The 27,632-nt window shown below is 41.3% G+C and overlaps 1 protein-coding gene across 1 annotated transcript in view; it reads left to right on the forward strand.

Annotated features, from left to right (window-relative positions):
• Positions 1-1,375: 1,375 nt before the first annotated feature.
• The window catches only part of dnaaf5 (dynein axonemal assembly factor 5), a 34,087-nt gene continuing 7,830 nt past the window's right edge, over positions 1,376-27,632 (forward strand). The window contains exons 1-9 of the mRNA XM_077555723.1: positions 1,376-1,931; positions 4,873-5,057; positions 5,156-5,280; positions 5,469-5,587; positions 6,451-6,683; positions 10,133-10,357; positions 16,471-16,614; positions 21,508-21,676; positions 26,714-26,861. Coding sequence (XP_077411849.1) covers positions 1,394-1,931; positions 4,873-5,057; positions 5,156-5,280; positions 5,469-5,587; positions 6,451-6,683; positions 10,133-10,357; positions 16,471-16,614; positions 21,508-21,676; positions 26,714-26,861 — 1,886 coding nt within the window. The 5' untranslated portion in view covers positions 1,376-1,393. The remainder of the gene's footprint in view (positions 1,932-4,872; positions 5,058-5,155; positions 5,281-5,468; positions 5,588-6,450; positions 6,684-10,132; positions 10,358-16,470; positions 16,615-21,507; positions 21,677-26,713; positions 26,862-27,632) is intronic.

The following is a 27,632-nucleotide window of genomic DNA, read 5'->3' on the forward strand; positions in this document are numbered from 1 at the left end:
CTACAGAGATTTCACTTCAAAAATCGACAAATATCACCATCATGACAAACAAAAGTACAGAACAAAGCCGTAAGATTATGCACAATTACGTACAATTGCACTTAAATAAAGGAATTCACAAAACTACTTAAATTTTGATTTAATTAAAATGCATTATAAAAGTTAAATAATAATTATAGTTAAATAAGTATTTGATAACAAGTCATAGACAATTTATGCAAATGAATTGTACTTTAAAGTTAAATAAAACTATGTAGTTAACAAATGTCCTGTACTGGTGTGCGGGGTGGGGATTCAGTTTTCAACTAATTAAAAGAATGATGTAAAACATGTTTTAACTGTTATATTTATGTACGCTAACCATCAAGAAGGAGTAAAAGCAATTTTAGAGAACCATCAATTACTTGCTATTTGAATATTTATAATAACAATGCATTCGATTCATATAGCACTTTTCTAGACACTCAAAGACGCTTTACAATGTATACATTACATTATTCATGTACTCACACATTCACACTGGTGGCTACATAAGTAGCCACAGCACAAAAAAAGCTGCCCTCGGGCAGACTGACGGAAGCGTGGCTGCCAGTTCGACCACCACTAAACATTCACACCGTTCATACACCAGTGAGAATGGCATTGGAAACAATGTGTGTGAATTGTCTTTTATGCTACTCTGACGGGTATGCTGTTTTGTTGAGACACTGGCTCTACCTCTTGAGCCACAGCCGCCATTTAACACATGACTCACTTAACACGAAACATAAATTGTAATGGGTAATTCCGATTTGTGTCACAATTACGTCACAATTCAAACTGGTAGTCTTACTCAGTGTAAAGGAATCGCTCCGCTTATTAAAAATCGTTTGAATTTGATTTGTTAGGAATATTTGGATTTCAAAATTGAAGAATGAAATGTCGTTTGTCATTTTATAGCAAGTTTTCTGGTTTACTTTAGTCACAGGCAAAAGCAATACTATAGACCGTTGTAAGGCACCATGTAAGGCAGTGTTGTGCAAACTCAGTTCCTCGAAGGCCGGAGTCTTGGAGGTTTTGGATGTTTCCCTGCTCTTACACACCTGTTCCAATGAACAGGATCGTTATCAGGCTTATGCAGAGCTTGCTGATGAGCTTCAGGTGTGTTGGAGAAGAGAAACATCCAAAACCTGCAGGACTCTGGCCGTCGAGGCCCGAGTTAAGACATCACTGATGGGAGGTGCACTGCATTGCGTAATTGAGTTGTATTATGGAAATAATTTCCTGGATGTTTAAAATTGTCCATAAAGACGTCATTCAAACGTTAGTAATTTCTCAATAAAGTTTTGCTGTTTTGAACAGGAAGTGACGCAAACCCCGCGTTTGTTTGGTTGCCATAACGACCATAACAAAGATGGCTGCGATGGCTTCGGGTGAGGACCGTGTTTCCTCGGAAGTTTTGCGAGGACTCGCCCGGCATTTAAACTGTCTCGGCGACGACAACAAGACAACGAGAAAGAGAGCCCTTGAGTCCATAAAGAGGGAGACAGTGGATAAAAAGCTGTCGGGTCTCGTCCAACAGGAGATTTTCTCAGCCCTCCTCAAGCCTCTCCTCAAGTGCCTGTCAGATCCGATGGAAAGATGCCGAGAAATCGCCATTAGTTTAATAAGTGAATTTATTCGCTGCGTCCCCGAACCGCAGGAGTCATTGCCTTATCTTATGCCGTGCTTGGCTCAGCGGTTCGGGGAGAAGGAGATCCTGGAGCCGGCGGAGGAGCTTCGCTTGTCCGCTACGGAAATGTTGACTCTGATGGTGGAGGTGTGTGGAAAGCAACTGGCGCCTTATTTGAACGAAATGATTAACATATTGCAGCGAACCGTGGTCGACCCTTTCCCGGATGTCAAAAGAGAAAGCTGCAAATGCATTGTCAACTTTGCCAACTGTGTGCCAGGTTAGTAAAACTTTGGCTAATGCTAACACACGTTTAGCTTGGCCAGCAAACAGGTTTATTCACTCTTTCACTAGACACATGTTACATCCCATCAAAAATGGTGAAGTCTGGGCTTCCCTGCTTGAGTTGCTGCCCCCTCAACCTGAATAAGCGGAAGAAGATAGATGCATTTTTTTCACAATTCAAAACAAAGCTACCATCTTGGCTTTGGTTACCATGTCAACTGAGGCGGAGCTTGTGCTTTACAAGCGAGGCTTCAAGGCTGCTTCTCATTTCTGCACCAAGTGCGTGTATAACAGTGGGCTGGCTCTTGTCATCTTGCCGGCAAGTGTAACAGCAATTTGGAAATTGTTAGCGAGTGTGTGCGCGTGTAACCGCGGGCATAGGCTGAAACTAGTAATCCAAATAACGCAAGTAATTCATTTACAAAAAATGCCAAATAAGAAGTTGAAGCATCTGTTTCTTGAAGCGTTGTTGTGATTTTTCCATTTATCTGCACAGACCAATGTTAGTTACTACAATGTACAAACTCAAGCACCACTCCGTGTAGAAACAAGCCTACACAATTGTAGTGAGACAGGAGTGCTTAAAAAGACTGAGACTGTTCAAAGTTTTGGATATTTTCACGGGATATTTTCACACTTGACATCAAGCAGCAGATTAAAGAGGTCAAGTACTTGCTTCGAGTGCTCCCAGTTGAAACGTAACATAACAGAGAGGCTTACACATTCTGTATTTGACTAAACTGCATAATTGTGGCTCACAAAAGTCCACTAGCGGAATGCCATTGCAAACACACAATGCAAAAAGAAGTGTATATATTTTTTATCTAGTGCAATGCTGTACATAGAGTTGAGGACAAAATGATTAGCCTCCTGTGATATGTGAAGTTTATTCCAGATTTTATCAAGTCATTTTTTTTAACAGAGCAAGAAATTTTCAACACAACATTTCTGGACAAACTAGTTCTCTTTAGAAGGCACAAATTATTTATATTTTTACTAGTGCTGTCAAAGTTAAAGCATTAACTGATTAATTAATCACAAAAAAAATATTGCATTAATCATGAATAAACACAGATTAATCGCACAATTAATTTTGACCATAGATGATTCTTTACCGTGACAGCGGATGGCTATGTTAAAGGTAGCACATGTTGTGTTTGATCAATTAGAGAGGTTGGAGAATTAACACATAACGGGTGTTCTTCATATTTGGCGGGGGGGGGGGATCTTGATTAAAAAGCCTTTTTTTATCAAGCAATTAATCGTGATTAATAAAATTCTAAGTTGTGATTGATCTAATTAAAGAATTTAATCGTTTGACACCAAAATGTAATTAATCAAGAAAAAACAACTTGGGACATTATTATTACCCCTCTTTATGAAATAACCATTTATTAAGTCATTGCACAAACCACTTCTGTGCAGTGATGTGATTAAATATCACAGGTGATGTGCTTAAAGGTGATCAGGTGAATCGGGGGATTTCCCTCAAGTTTGAGTTTAAAAAATCGTTTAAAAGCCTCAGTATGGGTCATTGAGCTGTCCGTTGAGAAATCACCATGCCGAAAACTAAAGAAATCAGTTTGGACTCGAGAAAAAGTATTTTTGATGCACACAAAGCAGGAGAAGGGTAAACAAAGCTATCAAAGCATTTTCAAGTGTCAAGAACTGGAGTGAGAAAATAATGTGTGTCGTTGAATCGACAGACACACAGTACAGAACAAGCCTGGCAGAAGTAGGAAACAAAGGAATACAAAGACCCTGGAAAGAAAACTAGTGAGTGATGTGTCTAAAGACCCCAGATCAACTGCCAAGAAACTGATGAATGACTTCCACATCAGGAATCATAGTCTCAAAGAAGACAATTGCCTGAGCTCTGCACAGAAATGGACTGCCAGGTTGCAGACAGAGACATTTTCAAGACAGACTTAAGTATGCTCAGGACAACCTGAAGAAGGATTGTGCATACTGGAAGCATGTCCTATGGTCTGATGAGACTAAAATAGAGCTCTTTGGCAATAGAGACACTTCTTTGGGGAAAAAAGGGAGAGGCATGTCACCCAAAGAATACCGTCCCCACAGTGAAACACGGTGGTGGGGTATTATGCTGTGGGCATGCTTCTTTCAGTTCAGTGCATCTGGAACTGCAAATTTGATCAAGGTGAACGGAATCGTGAACAAAGAAAATTATGTGGCGATTTTGAAGGCAAACCTTAAGCAGTCAACAGTAAAACTGGGTCTGGGCCATGGTTTCATCTTCCAACATGACAACCACCCAAAACATAAGACTCTCTTGGTGACGAACTATCTCTAGAAGACCAAAGTGAATGGAATTGAGTGGCCTGCGCAAAGCCCCGACTTAAATCCCATTAAAAATATGTGGGGTGACCTAAAGCAGAATGCCCATGCCCGAAGAAATCTGGAGGCGCTTGAGAGATTAGCCAAAGAAAATTGGGCTGGGATTCCTCTAAAGAAGTGTGAGACTTTTTGAAAACTACAACAAATGACTGCAAGCTGTTATCCAGCAAAAAAGATGTTCAATTGACTATTGAGATCTGGGGGACTAATAATTTTGACCCTGGTAGTTTTTGTGGAATATTTTCATTCTGTGTCCAAACTAAAATAATGTAAGCATCCAAATGAAACTAGGATGTCTACAAAGTCTATGTTAAAAAGGTGTTGCTCGGTTTAAAAGTACTTCGGAATGTCTAAAAACAATGAACAATGAAATGTGGTCACATATCATAGACAGATTGGGAGATTTTTTATTTGTATTTATTTATGTATTTATTTTGGTGGGGGTAGTTGTAGCTTTTACTTCTGGATCAGGAAAATATGTTATAACCCAACAATTTAGAATATTTTTTTTTTCATCTTATGTCTGCTTTACAAAAGAAAGCCTCATCTTATACGTCACTCTATTTTTGCCTCTACAGAGCATTTCCACATGCAGGCTGAGAGTCTGGTGAAGCCTCTTATGCTGACAATCGCTCATCAGCACTCCAAGGTGAGGGTGTCTGTCATCGAGGCCACCGGGGCGGTCATTCAGCACGGCACTGGGAAAAACGTGGACGATGTCCTGTCTCACCTGGCACAGAGGCTGTTTGACGACTCTCCGCAGGTTGTTTTTTTGCAAAGACTTTCTCATTGCTACTTGCTGTTTAAGCCCACTATAAACCCAATCATGCCCCCCCCCCCCCCCCCCCCCCCTTGTTGCAGGTGAGAAAAGCTGTGACTGTAATTGTCGGCGATTGGCTGCTCAATTTAAGGGACAGATACTCATATTTCCACAAACTCACCCCTCTCCTGCTGAGCGGTGTCACGGATGAGGTTCCCGAAATAAGGTATGCCTTCATTTGCTTCATTCTAAAGCATATTTTTTAACCTCATTTGCTAAGGCAACAGGGTAAAAAAAATTATATATACCAGTAATGCAATATGATTGAAAAACCTTGTATTATGACATAATAAATAAATAATTGATAAAATCTTGTTTGCTGGCCCTCGCAATGACCTTGAATGTTTTCTGCAGTCTTTTGGCGGCTGATTTATGGCAGCAGGTTGGCGCCCAGTGGGAGAAGGAGAACGAGGACGACCTCAAAGATAAGATGGACTTTCTCCTCACCCCTCCACCTTTTTACCCAGCAGGAGGTCAGTACCGCTGCAGCGTCGCGAGGCGGTCACTCAGGCAAGGGTGTGGCACGCCAGTAAAATAGGATTCTCAAGTAAAGAAGCGAACTTTACCATTGTGGCTGCTTTAAATCAGTTTTATTTATAGCTGTCCGAGGTTGTAACACAGTTAAAAAAAAACAACAACAACATGCAAGTACTTGATTTTATGTGGAAGCACTGGCTTGGACGTAGATATGTATGTCCCGTGGGTGTGGGGGTTGGTGGGCCTCGAAACAAGTGTGAAAAGGAACATGGTCATTACAGCTTGCCAGGTTAAATATATGTGTGTGTGTGTGTGTGGAAGGGCTACACGCGCTTAGCTTGTGCAAATACTGCCACAAATACAACCTCTGCCTGGGGACAGGACAGGAAAGGATCCCTCCCCTTTGCTTTTATTTTGTCTTTTTCTTTCTGGACGTCATAAATTTGCAGGGCCTCCCAGTGTGCAGAGGTCACTGTTGAACACTGAGAAGTAACCAGAAAAGGGCTTGTTTTATCCTGCCCCTGTGCACTAGTTTGATTTATTTTCCTTTAGTTCACGCTTCCTGTCTAGCCCCTTTTCATGCTGCTTGTAAAAGCTGGCATTTCCCTGCCTTTTTTTTCACATTACTGCAACTCGGACATGACAATTTTGGTGGATCGCTGTGTAAAAAAGCGACTTATTGAGCTATATTAGAAAAAAATATTTAAGGGGCTACGGTATTTCTAAATTACTATTCCTCAATAATGACTGGTGCTCATGTCAGACAATGTACCTTTTTAGACTTCTGTCATGTCACCTGTTGCTAGGCATTACATGATAGAAAGAGTTAAACAATGCAATGATTCCTCTCTTCCCCCAGTGGAGCGTCCGGGTCTAGGCTGCAGAGAACTGGTGGTGAGGAACCTGTACAGACTTGTGCCTGCCATCAGCCAGGACCTGACCGACTGGCTGGTTGCTACTCGGGTCAGAACCTCGCAGCTGCTGTCAGTGCTCCTGCTCCATGCAGAGGACCACAGCACGCAGCACCTCCAGCCTCTTTTGGCCCTCCTCTACCGGTCCTGTACCGACACTGAGAAGGATGTAGTCCAGAATGTGAGTCGATACATCTTTTTCCCATATGAAATTACTGTGGCTTTAAAGCTCAGGTGTCAAAGTCTGGTCCTCGTGGGCCCGTCGGTGTGCTGCATGTCTTAGAGCATAGGTGTCAAGTCCTGCAGGTTTTGGATGTTTCCCTTCTCCAACACAGCTGATATATGATCAGCTCATCAGCCTGATAATGATTCTGCTGATTTGAATCAGCTTGTGTTGGAAGAGGGAAACCTCCAAAACCTGCAGGACTGCGGCCCTCGTTTGACACCTATGTCTAAGAGATTTCCCTTATCTAACAGAGCTGATTCAAATGATTTGCACATCAGCAAGCTCCGCAGGAGGCTGATAATGGTCCTGATCATTGAAAAAAGCGAATAAGCTGCGGTTTCCTGATATGGAGGACCAAAAATGCCCCCCCCAAAAGTAAATAAATAAGAGTGAAAATAAACCGTATATATACAGAAGAGGATTAGTGCCAATGAAGACAGAAAAAAAGGTTGGCAGGATACTCACTTTATCATCAGAATTCTCGCTTTAAAGTTAGAAAGTTAGAATCTTAGACTTTAAAGTCAGAATTGTGACAATTCTGACTTTAATCACAGATTTCCGACTAAGTCAGAATTGTCACAATTCTGACTTTAAAGACCAATTTTAAAGTAATTTCATAAAATGCCAAAAAAGGGTAACAAGTGATGTAATTAAACATTGTCCAAAAAATAAACCATGGAAAATTTATTTATACTTTGTATATTTGACAAAATAATAGTTTTTCCGAAGTTAGAGCCTGGCGACGACAAACCTGGAAGTGATACGTCACACCGGGGACAACAATGGCAGAGCTCAATACAGAAAGTATACAAAGCCAGTCAAAAATGGATTCAGAAAGCGATATGTCGAGCTTAAATGAGGAGATCCAAGTCTTTGAAGATTTGGAGGAGGTTGGCATGTTATATGTTGGACCATATATGTACGAGCCAGATGCTGATCAGGACGCTGAAAAGGTTCTGCCTGGACAACCTGACATTGAGTGGAGACGAGACTAATCGAGATTAGAAGATTGGTAAGATATATACGCTGCGGTTATTAGTCTAGCGTTATTGTTTCAAATTCGATGTTGTGCCGTGCTGTAAATTAGCACTATAAGATTACCTACCGTGTTAGGTAGCATGCTTTCACTTGTTAGTGTACGTTTTTAAAAGGGCAGTGGGGCAAAACTGAGTTCTGTTGTATTTTATGTAAGTATTTAACAATGTACTCACGTTATAGTGACGTAACTTGCTCGAGTCGAGCAGTTCCATTACATGAAGCCAAAGCAATGACACCATAGGTTCTAGTACTATATACAGAAAACCCGGCTCTAATTGCGGACTGGCAGGCATGAGAACCCAATAGACTCACATCGGGTTCTCATGCCTGCAAGTCCTCCACCAGGGCCGGATTTCCTGTTTATAAGCAAGATGTCGGCACAGCTTCGCATTCTGTCAGCAGAAATGCTCCCACACGGACGAAAGTGGTCCATTTACAGGACCTATTATCTTTTGGCCACTGATAGAACTTTTGTTTTGACTGAGAACAGTACACCGCCACACAGCGCCGTGTCATCTTACCGAATAGCAATGCAAGGGGACAATCAACAATACAGTACAATGGCTGACTGCCCTCACAACTCCCCGGTGTGATGTAATTTCCGAAGATTTCCGAAGGTTGTCGAAGAAAAGCATTTTCGTTGTCAAGGGCGGTGTTATGGGTCAAACCAAGAATCTGGGAGGGTTGCGTTAAAAGTAACGAAAATATGCTTAAAATGGTTTTAGCCATTTGTATTACTCAAAATGGTTTTAGCCATTTGTATTACTCAAAAACATGGTTAGCCAACTTTACTTCAAAGTTGGCTTCTAAAGTCAGAATTGTCACAATTCTGACTTTAAAGCTGCAATATGTAGCTTTTTTCCCCAAAAATAACTTTACAATAAGTTTTTTATTTGACCATTCATGACTGAAATGCCTTCTACTGTAATTAGTAGATTAACACTATTGCTGTTCACAATGGGTACTCCTGCAAGCCTCTGGCCAATAGTTTTCAGACTGGATTCGGGTTAGAATTTCCCGCGCCCTGTGACGTAATGTGCATGGTGTGTATGTGAAGAACTGTATGTGCAGTTTCATTTTTAGTCAGCAGGTGGCCGTAGCGATTCGAAATGGAATATTCTACGTTCAGTAGCTTTAAAGTGAGAATTCAGACTTTATTCTCAGAATTCTGACTCACTAAAGTGAGAATTGGTCAGCGAACAAGGAAGTCTCGATGGCTTGCATGGAGAGCTCCAGCAATGGATGACCAACTTGTCCACTGCCACCAGAACTTGTGATTTCAATGTCTAGCTGCTTGACAACTTCACACAAGTTTCTGTAAACGACAAGGTTCATTGTTTTGTGCGTGTGAATTCTCAGACCTTGCTGTGACACGGGCAGAGAATGACATGCGTGTATAAATATTAGGTGAATAGTTCAACCCCAGACACACTTAGGACTGCCCCCTCATTTAAATAAAATTTCATGACACATTTCATGCTGACATTGTTTGCAGCATGAAGCAACTAAATATGAGAGCAGAGCGTTTTTATTGATTGATTGATATTTAATTCCATTTATGTTTATATATATATATTTTTTCCAGATTCATATTTATTTTTTATCTTGCTTTTTATTTGTGTATTTTTACTTTCATGTTTTTTCGTTATTTAATATTTGAATTATATTTTTTCTTTCCAATTTTATTTTTGCTTTTACTCATTTATTTTGCCAGTTTTGGTCCTCCATATCCTGCAGGGGTCCACTGTATTCTTCTCCTGTAAAATACAACTGTAAAATACCACAGACTCAGCTTTACAGGCATCTTTTTTTCTTATAGAAACAATTCTTAAAACTTCTCACTTAACTACTACTTAACTATAACTAAGTCAGTTGTGCCCACGCGCAGCAGCAGGTTTGATTTGCAATTGCAAGTCCCCCTGAAAGGAACTTGAGCAGTGTATTTTGCACTGAGATGCTACGCGAAACTAATATGCTATTTGAATTTGGGTATGCAAAGTGTGCAAAATAATGGAGATTTGTCCAACAAGCATTAAGCTAGTAAAACTTATGATAAAACTACCTGAAGCCTGTGTTTTTCCATCTGCACGCTCCTGACTCCTCGAAATTCGGCTGCACATGTGACGTGAGCAGAGGTTATAGGCCGTAACAGTAATTAAATAAAACCGAGTTAACGCTTTAAAAAATGTAAATTAATCTCTAGTGCCAACAAACATTTTGATGGCCTTAAAAGCCTTGTATTTTAACAGGAGTGTGTCGAGGGTAATGTGTTCATTTCTATAGGGGCCATGGGAAGTGTTGTTCACTGTGTCAAGCAGTATTTAAGGAATTGCCACACAAGTGTTGACTCGTTGCTATCCCCCCAGTGCCTGGCCGCTGCTAAACTATTGGGTACCTTCGTCGCACCAGAGGTCTTCCTCAAGCTGCTCCTGGATCACGTCAACGCTCCCTACTCCGCCGCCCGCCCGTGGTCCGCCCTCATGGTGCTGTGTGCCGTGCTGGGAGGATGCCCCAAACCTCTCCTGGTACCACATCTCCAGCAGGTTGCTGACACGTTGGCCCAACCCGACGTCTGCCAGGAATATCAGCAGGTCAGGGGGGCTGGGGGATTTTGGCACTAGTTGTGGTTTACCTTTTAATGTTATTTACATGAGAGTACGTCCATGTGCTTTACTCTCAGCCTAAACAACCATTTCATTGTCCAGTGTGGTGACACCTCATAAGGAAAAACGTTGAAGTTAAACTTGTTAATGTGGTGCACACTCTTTCTACACCAGGACCCGGTTGTTAAATTCTCGGTTATTTTAACCCCTAACCGCTGGTTAAATTCTTAACCCACCATTAACTAACCGACCGTTAAATATGCATTGTTCAAAACATGGTTAGTCACGCTGTTAGTTAACGGCACCGTTAAAGTTACCCGTGCCGTTTACGGCACAGGTTAGCACAGATATGTCCCACAATTTCTCTTTTTGTTTACTTTCGGGTCGGCGAAAGAAATAGATACTATCCAAACAACCAACCAAACAAACGTTATTCAATCAATGATTGAAGCAAGTTTTTGTGAAATAATTTATCATTATTTTTTAATTCATTATAATTTATTTTTTTTATTTTAAGCAAATAGTTTGTGTAATATTTTTGTATTTTTGCCAATTTTTTTGTAGCAAAGAATATTGCATATTTTTGTTTGATTTTGTTTCTGATATTCTTGTCGTAATTGTATTTTTGACTGATTTGTATTTTTTTGTTTAAGCTTTTTGATGGAATTGCTTTTATTTGTCTTGTTTTTGTATTTACATACTTCTAATATGTGTGTATTTTTTTAATCTAATACTTATAATGATTACTAATATTTTTAATTACTGTTTTAAATTAAATTAATTACAAAATATTATTATAATATTAAATTTAAATTAATTTAACGTAAATAATTAGCCACTATTCACAATTGTTGTCTTTTTGATTATTGATGTGAAAGCAAACAAGAAACATTACAGGTAACCTCTCTTTGAAATCACCTCCCACTAAATGTTGGGGAAGCCCCCTCTCTGTCCATTTTTAGAACTCATCTTAAAAAACAAATTTTTATTCTTTCTCTTTTGACTCAGCATGAGACTTGGCATTGTATTACGCTAAGCGGTAGCGTGCGCGTAACTCTTCATCAGAATAATCACCAATGTCAAAGTCAAGCCCTCGATAGACTCCCTTTTTCTTGCACTCAACGGGCATCATGAAGGCGGCATAAGGCACGAACACAGAGTTTATCACTGTTAAAAAGTTAGTGGAGGTCCCTAGGTGTGTTAACTTTAACAGCAAGTTAACAGCCGGTTAAAGTTAACAGAGTTTTGAACAACAAGATAACAGTGCCGTTAAAGTTAACGGTAGGTTAAATCTACTTAACCAGTGGTTAAAGACATAACCGAGTTTTGAACAACCGGGCCCAGCTGTATAAATTCCACTTTTCATCATTGTCAACAACCACTGTGTACATTAGCAATCTTATTTTTGGCAATATATTCCTTTGCCTAATTTGCTCCTACCAATGTAAATATGTTTTGTGATAAGATGCTTCATCTTTAAAGGCAATCTTTTCAGTAGCACCTCTATGCACGGCGAGTTCAGCAGGTTCTCTGTTGAGGAAATCTGGAAAAAAAACAAAAAGCTGACCTGGCAAAAGCGAATGGCCAACCACATGTTGTTTGTCAAATCTAATATTACAAGTCTGTGATCATCATGTTTGTGCTCACATCCAGAAGGGGAAAAAAGAGATAAGGATGCCTTTGTTGTCTTAAAATAACATGCACACAATTCGTGGAAAAATTGCGTCATCTGGATCGGAGAGCAGCGCCTCCTGTCGACTCTGATCCTGCACAACAGTCTGTGCATTCCGATTAAAATGCAATGTTTTTGTGATGTAAAGATAGGCTCTTAAGGATGTGTACATGAACATGAAAGGATATGCAGGAAATTCAACTACTGGCTTTGGCCTTTTTGTGACAACAAACACCCATATTCTTCATATGTCTATGCTTTTTTGGGTGGAAAACGAGAGCCCCTTTCTTATGAAGACAAAAACATCCAAGTTCATATTAAAAGTTGAAAAAAAATTGAGTCATACATGGCACAACAATCTCCCATATTCTTCATCCGTTTGGGCAATATATGGGTGGAAAGGACAGAAGTCTTTTTTTTTCTTTTTTTTTTAAGTAAACAAGTTCATATTCAAAGTGGAACAAGTTGTCCTCTATGTGACAACAGTTTCCCATATCCTTCATACGGGTAATGAGACAGAAGTCTTTTCTTTCGAAGAAAAACCTATAAGCCTGGCTTAAAGGTAGCTTTTCTTTCTTGAGCTAAAACTCCTTTCCTTTTTTTTCGTCCCAAATATGTTTCCCTTTAACGAACTCTGGCAGTTCTTTTTTTGTTTTTGTTATTTTGTGCTTCACTAGCAACTCGTCTCTCCAAGCAAGGCCTGTAGGATTGTCCTCCTCCTGCAATGCTGCTCTTACCCCTTCTAATGTATAAAGCAGTACACAGTCTTTGTGCTTTGTGATGTTTCATTTATAACCCGTCCCGGAGTATGTCACCTTCATTCCACCCTTTGCTCTCAAAACAACGATCTTAAAAAAGAATCCCCCCCGTAATCTTAAACCCGCCTGGTCAAGGCCGATGATAAATGAGGCGCAGCGCTCGCTGACCCGTTTGTGTCCTCACCCCCGTCCCCGTCTGTACGGGGTCAACCAGAGAAGGGAAACAGGACAGGCTGGTAGCAGATGGAGGGAGACCTCGTCTTCCTCTAGGATGTCCATCTGTGTCTCCCTCTCGGGCAAGTGGAGCACCTGCGACCTGGTGCAGAGGAGGGAATAGGTTGAGGCAATTCACTTGGCAAACATGTTGCTGCTGTGCATCTTGGTGTTGTAAGGCAGGGGTGTCAAACTCATATTAGCTCAAGGGCCACATGGAGGAAAAGATATTACCAAGCGGGCCAGATCGGTAAAATCATGGTATATAACTTAAAAATAATTGCCGTCAATTATTCGCAGATTTTCGCTATTTGTGGGCCAGCCCTACATTACGGGTCTCAACTCTTAATTATATTGTTCCATAAAATAACATGAATGCAAATGTATGAGTTCCGGACGTGTTGTAGCTACCTGTTTTGCATATATATTGTTTCCAGAATGCATTGTGAGGCGCAGTTAATGAAGTTATAAGAAAATGAATCCTTGTCATATGTGTTTATGTTCCCAGTAATTGAATTTGTGTCGTATTTAACACGTTTGTGTCGGTCTATGATTTTATTTTTATTTTTTTTAAACAAACGGTAACTTTAGGTGGTGTGTAAAATAATGAAATCTAGGGCAATTCCATGTACAAGTTGCACTGCTCATCTGAGGATTGCTTGTGAAATTACGAATTTATATGTTTTAATTGTGGCCATCTGATTAATTGGTCCGACTACTAATTTTTTTTACTTTACAAAATCATCTCGCGGACCGAATTAAACCCCTTTGCGGGCAAGATCCGGCCCGCGGGCCGTATATTTGGCACTGTTGTTGTAAGGTCTTCAGTTTGAGTGGCCTTTAAAAAAGATGGTAAAAAGTCTTGTATTTAACACATTTAAGTCTAGATAATGTGATTGTAAATATCAGTATGGTCACTATCCCAAATGATGAAATCTGCACGGAGAGTACATGCAAACTCCATGCAGGAAAGCTTGAACTGAGATTCTGTGAGGCAAACAAAACTGCATATTATCCTCCAGCAAAAGGTGTTTCGCTAAATTTCCTTGAGCAACAGTGGAGAAAATCAACACTCTATAATTCAATAAATTGTATGTATGTAGCTTAGCTAATAGAATTCCTTTGGCAGTTTACAAGCAGACTGGACCAACAGTGCCTCTGCTGGTTAAAACAAAGTTGTGCACTCCATTTTGCCTCAAGATGCAATCAATCAACATTTGGTTCCACACCAATGACAGAATAGAGCTTGGTATTTGTGAAGGTATATAATTAGGCTCTGCACCATTCTGATATTTTTAAGTTATCTTGACTCAAAATGAGACGTGGAGAAATATGAACCCTTGCAGCAAATGAAATCCAAATACTGTAGAACTGTTGAAAAATGAAATATAAATAGTCTTCAAAGTGTACTGTGGTCGGGAAAATGGGGCAGGACGTCCGGGGGGGACAAGCTGAAAATTTGGTAGCAGATATGTGATGCTTCTGCACGGTTTGACCTCGCCAACTCTTTCATGTGCCTTGTTTTCTTTTCTTTATTCCCGCGAGAGGTTTGGAGAAAGAGAAAAAAAGGCAGCTTGTAAAAACAAGATTGGTCAGTTGAAGATGGCGCTAAGGGTTTGAGGGTAAATGAAAGGCGAGTCGGTGGTTAGAGACGCGAGCGAGTTGCAAGGTACGCTGTGTCGTGTTTGCTTATGAATCACATATGGTTTTCCTTTTTGAAGGGGGTACTCCACCGAGGATTAACAAACCCCCCTTGCACCGGTGAGACTCATTTTGTTGTGTGTTGCCGTGGTGACGTGAGTGCAAGGGGCTGTGCAGAGTGATTTTTAGGCAAACCGCCACGCCTGTTGGTGGCTACTGCAAAAGAGCAGGGCAGCTGGGGGAATGGGAGTGTCTGTTTCATTTCAATATCACAGCTCAGAATAATGCAAAACATTCATAAATCTCCTTCATGCCAACAATTGACGTGAGTGACAGCCACAAACTGCTCACCCCCGCCTTAATGACACTTAACGGTAGAAGTGGAAGGCGGGAACGTGAGCGCAAGGCTGTTTATTTTCCTGTCACCGTAGCAACATGAGTGGCCATTGGGTGTTGGGCTCAACATAAAGGCATCCATGGCTCGGTACAGAGTCGTGTGTTTGTGTAATTGCTGCATCCAGCGGTGGCCCCTGCCAAGCGTGTCCAGACCAATGAAACCAGGTGTAGCTCACTCACCTCCAGGTGTCATCCTAGTTATTAAGCCCCATCGATCTTTTTGTTTTTTTTTGTTTCCAGCTTCGCGCCATTTCTAATGGTTGTTTTCTAACCCGGTAGTATCAGATACATGTCTGAATGCGTACAAGTCCACACATTCCATGATGCTTCTTCTATCATTGATGAAAGCATGACTTCCAGGCACACGAGTTGATATTAAACAGAATACATGTATTGCCATTGCAATGCTCTTAACTGCAGCCTACTCTTGTGTCACAATGAGTTTTTTTACAGGGGCTTTCCTTTCTTTAATTCGGCCCACCTAGCAAAACTCCTGTAAAATAATATTTACATGTGTTGCATTCATTTAGCGGTTTCTTCCTACATTTGGTTAATTCAGTTCTCACACTTCTTTTTCCACTAAGTACCACCTGTGTTGCATATAAAAGTTAAATAAGTGTTTACAAATAAAGAGTCCTTACAGATTAAATGTGACAGTCTTACTTAGGTAGAATAGTACTTAGGTAGCCATTCGCGTATCACTAGAGAGAGCCCTCGTACCTCTTGTGGTATACAGTTACGTTCCAAATCCCTCCGTGATAGCCAAAAAAATATGCCAAAAAGTGACCATGTATATATTTGATTATTTACATATGTTAAAAAGCTACATGCATAATAACAATACATTACATTGCCGAAGTACCAATATTATGTCAGTATGGCGACTCGAAAGTGGACAAGTATAATACGTGCACCTCAAATTCATATTTTGTTGTTTAACAACAATCTGCTTAATTGATGGAATAATTGATTCTAAAAAATATTTGGTAGCTGATGACCAAGTGACATCATTAAAAAGAACACACACAAAAAAGCTAAATACACGAGTGAGGTTACAAGCTTGTCATGGTGCTCATCCATACTGTTCAACACACACTACTTTAACTTCTCCCCCCCCCCCCCACTGTAGACACGTGCCAAGCTTTGCCGCGCACCTCCCAGTGATTGCACTTGTAATTTCTAAGGTCAACAAGTGTGTACAAGTATGAGTGTACCCATCGGCACACAGTCAGCACCATTTAGCCCTAATGACGGCCCCCGGGGAGTAAAAGGCAGCGCTCTCCAGTGATAACATAGAGACATAACATGAGCGTTCTTTAATACTTTCTGTTCTGGCGTGACGTGGAGATGGATGGACGGCCAGCTCCTTTCTATGTTGTACTGCTTCACCTCCTTCTCTACCTCCTTTTGCATTTTTCCAGGTTCTGTATTTGGAGCAGTTGTTGGCCTGCGTGGATGTACTGCTGCGCCAGTGCGATTCCGACTGCCACCTGGTCAGCTTGCAGCTGCTGCAGGTGCTGGTCACCGTCCAGAGCATCTCCATGGAGCCTCACGTCAGCCAGAAGGTAAAAAAATTCACTTCGGGTTTATTCGAAAGGACCTTTTATGATGCAAGGCAGCTATTTGAGGAATGCCCAGCTTCAAAGTGGGCATGACAAACGGTGTAATTACCCACTTAGCCAAGGGGCGCTTAAATTGCACCTTTTGGAATGGAACTTTTAAATCCAGTCCTGGGTGAAAGGCGGAGAAATAGCGAGAGAGAAAAATAACAGATGTCTTAACAGGTGTGCGTCACCGTCATGCAAGAGCGGGGGTGGGCAAATTTGCACCCGTGGGCTACATACCACCCTCTCCATTTTTCATTTTTGAATTCGGCCCACAGAACATGCACATTATTATCAAAGGTTTTTTAATATTTGTTGCATAGATTAAGCAATGCAACAAATTGCTAAATCAGTGCTAAATTCAAATGTAATTTATCTTATTAATTATATGGTTAATTAATCTATTGTATGTCAAAATTAAGCTTTTTTTTCTGATTCAGTAGTGCCTTGAGATACAGGAGACATGGCTTACAAGTTTTTCAAGATATGAGCCATCAGTAGGATAATTTTAAAAAAGTGCTTGGACTTGCCTGAACATTTTGAGAAATGACAAATCTTCAAAAAAAAGAAACTTAAAGCCTCTCCCGTTTGCGATCCGATCATGCAACTAAATTAAGGGCATGTTGTTCATTTAAAACTACCACCACCAACTTTGCCTTCAGATGGGCAAATACAATCTACACTATACGGCTGTTTTGTAACAAATGGCTGAACACAAATGGTGCAGCAACACATGTATAGAGACAATATCACAATACTCACTGGAATATACTGCCGGAATATTACTTATTGCGGATTATTGAGTCGCTTACGGTAATTGATCTGATCTTCCTTGCTTGTCTACATGATTATATTTTACTGCCACCTGGTGGCGTAGTTGCCCACACCAGAACGAGCTGCATTAATTAACCATGGACAAACTGTAAGAGGCGGGGCACACTGTGGACTAGTTACCAGCCAATCACATGGCACAAAAACAACCTTCACACTCACATTCACACATAAAGACAATTTAGATTCTTCAATAAACCTAATATGCATGTATTTGGAATGTAGAAGGAAAGTGGAATACTCGCAGAAAACTACAGGCAACCATGAACATGCAAACTCCACAATCCACACAGTCTGAGCCCAGATTTGATCCCTGGCCTGAACTCAGAACTTTGAGGCGAATGTGCTGACCACTCACTGTGCCACCGTGAACCAATTACTGCTTTATTATTAAAATTTACGAATTTAATGTACATATTTTTATGTCATCTAGAAATAACCTGATTTACCAATCTGTAAAAACAAAAAAAATGGCCCTAGAGTAGAAATGTTTGCACACCTCAGCTCTAATGAGATGCACAGACAGACAGGAACTGTGACAAATGGAGTCAACAGTCAGCCGGGAGCAGGATGAGTATGCTGACTAGACAGCACATAATCCACCACAGCGTGTGTTTACATCAGTCTGCGTGTGGGGATGGCGAGTGGTCAAGAAGAGGCCTGCGACAGTGAGCTTATGAATAATAGGAAAGCATTGGTGGGCCCAGAGGAAAAGCAGAAGCTGTTTCCCAGAAAAGGGGCATAGTTTTCCCATCAGCGGACAGCTTAAGGTTGTCTGACTTGGTCTCCGTCCCTGTTGGTCCCCGAGGGACGATGACGGGACTTATGAAATGCCTTAAAGGTCCCTTCCGCTGCCCCGAAGAGACACTTAATTATTTGTACTCCTTCCTGCCATTTCCTCCAAGATCAACTTCAGACGTGTGTTTAAGTTGGTTTCCTTTTGATTTTTGTGACATCCCGTGTCATGTTTTTTTTCCTCTTGTTATTGAGCTGTTGTATGTGTAAGACCTTGTCATGTGTGATGTGTTGTTTTTCCCATGGTCTCACATGAGAGCCTTATAACAGACGCGGTAACAGATCCGCCCCCCTCTCGGGATAAAAAAAAAAAATACACCTTACACATGTTGCATTATAAGCACTTTTAAGATCAATTTGAATGATTTTCCAGCATCAGATGGGGCACATTTCATATTTTCACTACTATGCATTTCTGTTGTTGGGGAATCGTTACTTAAAATGGGATTAGAATGCCTAGTATATGTTACTGTGATTTTTATTTTCCACAATTTTTTGCTGTGAAACAACTTCCAAATAATACTTCTAATTTACACCATTGAAATTCCAACTTGCTTAAAAAATTCACACCTTCCGGGGTATTTATCATCTGAATCCACATTACTTACAGTAATCGCACAATTTAATGTTAAATATCAACTTTTTTCCCCATTCATTTTCAATGGGACTGACATTGAATATTTTCTAATTCCCACTTTCCACGCCCACTTCCATACATACAACCTCTCATCATTACCAGCTGTCTGATAATGCTTGGTGACGCAGTAGGTAAATTTCCTTGTCCAGGAATCAGGAGGTGGTGGGTTCCAATCCCACCTCCGACTGTACATTACAAATATATCCATGGCAATTATGCTAAGGGGTATACATGTATACCAACTGACTATCATAGTTCCACTTTTCCATCTAAATGAATGGAGGGTACTGCATGCCTAGGTGGCGCTATTGAGTGATTACATTTTTATTTATTTATTTATTTGCATTTTTCCATTGTACATCATTCGTTCCAGACGCTCCCCAACTTACGAACGAGTTACGTTCCGGACGATCGTTCGTAAGGTGAATTCGTTCGTAAGTTGCTTCACTGCTATATTTTGTATTATAATTTATGTTTAAAGCCTATATAAGTATATTGAAGGTTTATATAAGTATGTTTAAGGCTTGTATAAGTAACCTGTATTGGTTTGTACTGAAAAAAACATTTAATAAAATGGAGAGAATACGTACAGTGCTGTACTGTACTACGTATGTTAGAGAGAGAGAGAGACACACACACAGTATGTACATGTACGTAATAAGATAAATAAAATGAAGTTTAACTTACTTTTGGAAGATGTACTCGATGCTTAAGGAGATGATGGAGGAAGAGGAGGATTTTATATCATGAGAGGGTCTTCGTCGTCGCTGGAATGGGCTTTAAAAGTTACTTCCTCCTTCATGGGGATAGGCGTTTCTTCCTCTTCCTCCTCGACACGTTGCTGAGCCTCCAATGCTGGGTGAGCTCTCACAGCGCCAAGCGTCGGTATTAGCGGCGGAAAGAAGCACTACTCGGAAAAAGGCGCGCATACAAAATCTTAACTTACAGCATCTCTTTCCGAACATTTTTCGACATACTGTACGCGCAGACATGTTCGTATGTACCGTTGTTCGTAACTCGAATGTTCGTAAGTAGGGGAGCGTCTGTACTTTCAGATAACACTTTTCCATATAAATTTCAACCTGCTTCAAAAATTCACACCTCTTGGGTTCAAGTGTTCTTTTTATTCATTTATCTTTCAACTACAATTAATACATTGTAATTTTCACATAATTTGTTTTTCAATTTACTTCATAAGCATTCAGCTTAGCACTCATCTATTAGCATTCAGCTGTTAGCGTTCAGCTTTCATCATTTCCATGCAATTTCTGCAGAAATTGCACTTCGTCTAATTGTCTCATGTTACCTAGCATGTTAGCAAATGATTAGCATTAGCAAGGGATTTGCACAATTACTGTAGAAAACCCTACCACTTAGTAAAATGTGCCTATAGTAGAAGTAATTATCATCATCATATCTGACCTCTTGTAACCAAACAACCTCCACACAACAAATGTAGCTCCCACTTTAGGCACTAAAAATACACCAGTAATATGGTAGAAGGTGCACATCTCTTATTAGAAAGGATAGGAAGGAAGGCTAAATAAAAAATTGTACAAAACTTACATCTTTCCCGTTTGCAGTCGTGTCACACTGTGACCATTATGTTTAAATGTGTTGCTAATCCAGCTCTGAACAGGCTTTCACTATCAAAACAGTCCTTTGAGAAATGATGTTGGTACACGTCCTTCAAAAATAAAAATAATCCACTGTCTTCTCAGAGACTTGGGACGAAGGAAGCAACCACTTTTTCCTGATCATTGTTTCCCCTCTCCACGGAGCATTTGCGAGAAGGGGGAGAAAAAGAAAGGCGCAGCTTCTCGAATTTCAGTTGGTGTGACAAACCTTTACCAGAGGTGGTGCCACTAACCCGAGGGGGCTGGGTCGAGTGCACTTCCGTGGCTTTTTGACGTCACTAAGTCACGGAAGTTTAATCTGCCCGTTTGAAGCACACATTTTAGAAAGGAGGAAATAGCTAAAGAAGTTGCGGATGGACTTTTTTCATACCTGGTTGGATTGTAGACAGGCCGGGGATGCATATTATAGATAGAAAACCCCACTAATGTGCATTTTCATACTATGGTAACCTTTAAAAGTAGTTACAACTACTTAGTGGAACCACTGATTATTTTTTTTGCCACCTTTTTGAGGGGAGGTGTTAATTTTCAAAGGCTACCCAATCAGAAGGCTGTACTGCTTGGAAGTATGGCTTATGCAACAAAAGTAATCATAGGTATTCAGTGTCTCCCGCTCTTTAAGAGTTTTTCGTAGGTGTCCTCTATCGAAAGCGAAGCATTTATTTGTTTAACTGGACACTGCACCAGACTGTTTGGGGATTGACTGTATGTCATGTGATGAAATAGAAATGTATTTACAACAAATGAAAGGAAAACAAGAAGTTACTGTTTATTTTAGAAAAGATGGTATCAGTTAAAGCAAAATTTAAGCAAGTATTTGCAGCACCCATGGGAACTTTTAAGTTAGAAAAATCGCATTCGCTGCCCCCCCAAATATGATTCAATGCTCAAGTTGCAACTTGACTGTTCTGAGGTCACTTTATTCTCTTCCGTCCTTTCATGTGTGTCCCTCAGGCCCTGGAGAGTGTCCAGATCTTATGCGAGGTCCAGGGCCTCGGCTCAGTGACGAAGCTCTACAGGCAACACATGGCCCAGCTGCTGGACTGGCTGTCTGCCTCCGTGAGCACCTGGTCCAGTTATTCCCCACACCGACTCCAAATGCACATCATAGTGGTGCAGTCAGGTGAGACAACATAACCTGATGGGCGAACAGCCACCTGTTGATCGGAACATTCCAGAAGCACGCAGGAGAAAACGCATCATCTGGTTAATGTTTTAATAAGCATTACTTCATGGCACTTTCCCGAGCAGGTTTAGACACAAGCCCCCCTTACATCACGTTTGAAACATTTAGCTGTTCACACATGATCCATCATGAGGGCAGCGCATCAAGACCCAGCAGCTGTCAAAGCAGCAGAGCAGATTTTCAAAACTGCATTCCTTTTCTTACATACACAGTAGTTGTTTACTGTGTTATATGCGCATGTTGAGTGCACAAAGTTTATAACTTTTTTAATACCAGACATTAGGTGATGTGCACTACTTCCACTAACAACATGGCCGCGAACACAGAGGAGCTAGTTTGCAAACGCACACTCAGTATCTTTTGACGCTTCTTTCGCCTTTTCTTCATAACATTGAATGGGCAAATTTTATTCCAGCTCAGAAACAGACATTAGTTTCTTATTGTTTTATGTATGACTATGAATGAGCGTAGTGGTAATCAGTCAGAGTCAATCATGCTGAACGTAGAGCAAAGACATGGTGCTAATTTACATGTTGCGTTTTGAGATGTCCTGTCTTATTGGCCTTCCTTTCTTCAATGCAAATCATGCAGTTCAAAGTGAAACTGAAAGTATGCTTCTGCTTCTCTCCCAATGCAGCTAAAAATAACCCATGTAGTCTACTTTGCTTTTACAATTTGCCTGTATTCCCTGAGATTTATGATTTTCTGTAAAATGTAAAAGTGTGGAATCACATGATACAGGTTGTCTGAATTGCTAGTACAAATATGTGTGATGCCACGTCATTTTGTGCTAGGTTGTTTTTTTTAGGCTAGTATGTTAGCTAATACTATTGATGAATCTCATGTGAAGCCAGCTTATTTGTGTTGAATACTTTATTTGTGTTCAGGGTCGTGTGCATTCTAGAAACATTAGACGTAGACTTTGCACGGATCTGATTGGCTGGATCGGGATTCGGCCGATAATTTGCATTTTATGCAAATATGCAATATCAGTGATCGGCTGTGATGTCTTCTTTTGTCCATCGATCGATTATGTCATTGATCGGCTCCGCGAAATGAGAAATTACATGTTATATTTAATGTTTATCAGCGTTTTTTCAAGAATTGTAAATTGTTCCATGCATTTCAATTGGTGTCAATTAGACGTGTGCTTCTTCGCTATTCGTGGGCCCGGCCTGTCCTCATCCACTGCGAATAGCAATGGTCAACTATAAAGTAAATATAATTTTTTTTAAACTGATTGCTCCATCTTCTGATCATCGGTTATCTTTTTTTTTTTTTTTACTCGTTGATCTCTGACGATGTTCACCCCAAAAAAATCCTGATCATGCAAAGCCTAATTATAAGCATAGTGTTGATGTTTTATGATCCTCTCATTGTAAGTGCTTTGCCGCCATCTTGTGGCATCTATACTCAATAGCAAATCTGTTTTTGGGAGGGAACTCATGAGGCTCAGTCCCTATCCACCGTGAAAAGCGGGGGTTTGCTTACTATGTTGTTTTTCTTGTTCTTGTTTTTGTCCCCATATGTAGGTATGCACTTTTTGAAAATGACTACACATAATAATTTATTGCAAATTATTTTGTGAACCCCCAAGCTATGTTTTGGGGACCCCAGCTTGAAAACAGAACAACAGACAGAACAACGGAAGGCTGTCATTAGCACTAGTTGGCTTGTTGACTTTTACAAATCCGTGTCTCTCCCTCAATCCTGCTTGTCAGTGTCTCTCAGTGTGTGTGTTTGTCTGTTAAATAGCAGTGACCTCTTCTGAGGTGCCAAGACCTTCGCTTGAGCTCTCTCTATGCCATCTAATCCTCCGTCATCAGCACCTTCTTGTGCCACACTTTCATCTGCATCTCCCCCCTTTCCTTTCTAATTGAGCAGGCAGTTGGGTGCCCCCTAATCCTCCACGCAAACAGACACACACACTCACACTTAACCGGTCCATTCGCTTTGTGATCCCCGCACAGGTCAGAACATCAAACGACCCGACCGCCGCCCGTTCTTGACCTTCCTCTGTGGATCAAGGAAACTTTGAAGGCCTAATGTGTCTATGCCTCGTTTTCATTGGCGCTCATTTGCTCATAAGCCCTCCGGGATTCATTGCCGGGATGTCTTTGCGAATGTGTGGACCTTGTGTTTGATGTGCACATTATGAGTGGGGGGGAAGTCTGTTAAACAATAGGCTGGACTCAGACTTGGATCTTTTGCTTGCTCATCAGCTCTTCCAGCGATCATCTGTGTTTATCGGAAATAAGGGCTTCTTATGTCCTTCATGTTTGCTCAGCTGGCATGACACTGATCGCTTCTCAGTAAATGTTTTATTTCACCTTTGGACAGGACGCATTGGTCAATGATGTAAACTGTTAATAAAACTGTGAGTAGGGATGGACTGGCCTTCATTGTAAACATGCTAGGTATGATCTTATGGGTATAGCTATTAGTGTTTTGTGCACAAAAAAATCAGTTTTGTCCTTATTCAGCATCGCCCATTTGTCTTATGTACATGGTTCAAATTTGGTAGCAACCTGACAAAAACCTCTGCCAATTGGCAAGAATCACCTAATAGGCCACTTCGAACCAATATGGCTGACCTCCTGAATCTTTTCAATCATGGGTTCTTAAGACTTTATTGTGGATCTACACATAACGACCATGTCTACCAAATTTCATATTGTTAAATGAAAACACCTGCAAAAATTGGTGAGGTGTTGAGCATGGATGGGAATGCTCTCAAAATGGCAATTCATTTGTACTTCGCCTTCCAATAACAACACCCCAAAAAATTCAAGAGACCACAAGTCATGCTCTGGCCCTAATGATATGAATGTTTCCATCAAGAAGTACAACACAGTTTCAGTTTGGAGTGGTCAAGTGGCATGTGTTTCCACCAAGGGGCGTTTAGGTGATAACGTTACATCAGCAATGTAAACACATGACATCACACCACAGTAACGACATTTCAACACAAAAGAACAAAAAACAAAATATAAACCGCATGGATGTGACCACTCTCTGCCAACCAATCAACAGACAGCAGTTTGTACCATATCTAACCATAGCACTTTGGCTATTGGAATGCAGCAGCTGTACAGTAAAGATATGTTGCACAAAGAGTGGAACCTCTAGATTCAAGTAAAATGAAAATTGACTCCTTAACTAGCAAAAATTCATCTGTCAATTATGATAGCATTCTTTTTTATCCGACAAGACGGAGGTGCATTGTGCCGTTTAAAAAGGTAATATCAAAGATTTTTCTACATCATGCATGCGTCACCAATGCCCAAATGAGTACGAGGAGTCCTGACTGTTTTACTCTGACTGCACCTATCAGCTTTTATTTTCCCTTTATAGTAGAGTGTGCGGACTCTCACACACCACAGTTTCTTTGGGGAGGGGAGGGGCGGGGGTTTTCTTACCTCATTTGAAGTCATATTTTCGTTATTCAATTGTGGCTGTCGCTTTAAGATCGTGCACATACGCGCACGCGTACCCGTGAATGAGCCTGACACTGATGCTGCAGTTACACTTTGGGCCAGCGGTGCCAGTCGCGAGTAAAAAGTGACTAACTGCACAAAGATCCTTTAAGCTTGGTGAGCATCTAATGTTGCGTTCTGTATTTGCTTTAAAAAAAATTGTGTGTGTGTGTGTGTGAGGGGGGTGGAGACGAAACCAGAAATGGAAATGTATAGGAAAGAAATACACTCATCTTTGTTATGGCTGCTCATTAAAATATGGCTAACGTCACAATTAGCTAAAAAATAAAAATAAAAAAAGCACTCCCCATCCAACATTTATTGTATTTCTTCGTCCATATTAACAATTTTTAGCTATTTTTTACCCATGCTCGATGACCAGTGGTGGTTTTTGGTATACACAATATGTGCAGCTGGGTGGCATTTATTTATTTATTTATTTCTAATTCCATCCATCCATCCATTTTCTTGACCGCTTTTCCTCACAAGGGTCGCGGGGGTGCTGGAGCCTATCCCAGCTGGCTTCAGGCAGTAGGCAGGGTACACCCTGAACTGGTTGCCAGCCAATCACAGGGCACACAGAGACAAACAACCATACTCACAATCACACCTATGGACAATTTGGAGTGTTCAATTAACCTACCATGCATGTCTTTGGAATGTGGGAGGAAACCGGAGTACCCGGTGAAAACCCACGCAAGCACGGGGAGAACATGCAAACTCCACCCAGGTAGGCCGAAGCCTGGACTCGATCTCACTTCCTCAGCACTGGGAGGCGGACGTGCTAACCAGTCAGCCACCGTGCTGCCTATTTCTAATTCCATTTCTACTATTTTCTATGAGCAAAATTCTTTCCTATGCCAAACATGTCAGATGTTGACCAGCATCCTGGAATCACGTGTGACCTTCGAGTTGACAATGTATTTACTCGTCACAACTTTTGAGAGTAACTGTTTTCAGTAGGAAACCGTGCCACTCTGCTTGGAAATGAGGGCGATGACCATCTTGTTTGTACGTGCGTGTCTTTCCTCCTGTGTAACCTGCTGGTACACACCCTCTCGATTCACACGTCTGGCAAATCTCCTCTCGTGCCACACTCAGGACATCCGCTGTCTCCTCTCGCGTCTGTGCCACAGACACCGAACAGGGAACGGACGCTTATCGAGCATTACTCACACATGGGGGTAAAAATAGCTCCGTAAACATGGCGTGTGTGTGGGCATTGGGAGAGTCTCCCTTTTCCTGTAATAGACACTTGATTGGAAACGCTGTGTGACAGACACAATGACCTTTAAGTCTCATTTCCTTGGGGGTCCCATGTGTCATCGTCTGATGTCTCAATGATCTTCAGTCAATGCTCTACTCCATGAGTGTGCAGGCCTTGTCGCTCATGAAAACGAGGACACTTTTTTTTAAAACACAGGGACAATGTGTCGTTTGTTCCACACAACAATGTGTGTGTGGAAACATGACGTGTCTGTGTGTCTGTGTGTTCTAGGTCCGGTTATCGGAGGGTTTGTGAGCCAGTTGATGCCCCTGCTGCACAACTGCCTCCAACCACACAGAGACCAGGAGATGAGGATGAACGTCTTCACCATGCTCGCTAAATTGCTGTTGGACGGAGGCAACACGCTGGACTCCCAGGGGTTAGGCAACACACACACACACATAAACACACGGATGGAGTAAGAGAAACTTGGGATGAGGGCAGGCTCTAATCTGTCATCTCAGGTAAAGCCTTTTCTCACACAACAGTACTTTGATACAGTAATCCATGCCTTCATCACATTGGTGGATTACTGGCGTTCATTTGGAGCCAGCCAGCCCTCCTTCATAACGACTTCACTTGATTCAAAATGTTGCTGAACATTTGTTGTCAAATTCCTAAATGGCCTCTTCCAGCCTTATGAACGCCCACTGTTGTTTTTCATGAGTGCGCCCTATATTTTTAGGCTTCACCTCACATCAAACCGCAAACTAACACTCCACCCACCAGCCCGAATTAGACACAAATGCAAATACAACAGCATATTTCCATTAGGTCAGGATAAGCACATAATAAGCTTGTTTGGGATGTGTGGAGTCGAAACACCATCAGTCTTATCCCTTCCTGAGAAAAGCCACATGTTGTCACAATCCCTCGGCAGCTGTATAGTACCATGACTTTGCCTTGCGTGGCACCCACAAGAGGGGCTTCCGTTTATGGGTTCATCCCCTTTGGACCCTTCAGTGTCCCGCCGAGCTCCCTCAACTGCGCGGCCTTCAATCCCGCTAATCTGAGGGAATGCCTGAGGCCATCGCAGGGTTCCAGATATCGGGGCGGCTGCCGCCATCAATCAAAAAGACAAAACGCGCTCATGGAGTTGTTTTGGAGACATGTCAGTAACTCTTAAGGCTGAGGCCAAAAAGCGCTGCTA

This window comes from Vanacampus margaritifer, chromosome 2, assembly GCF_051991255.1.
Source record: "Vanacampus margaritifer isolate UIUO_Vmar chromosome 2, RoL_Vmar_1.0, whole genome shotgun sequence".
Taxonomy (NCBI): Eukaryota; Metazoa; Chordata; class Actinopteri; order Syngnathiformes; family Syngnathidae; genus Vanacampus; species Vanacampus margaritifer.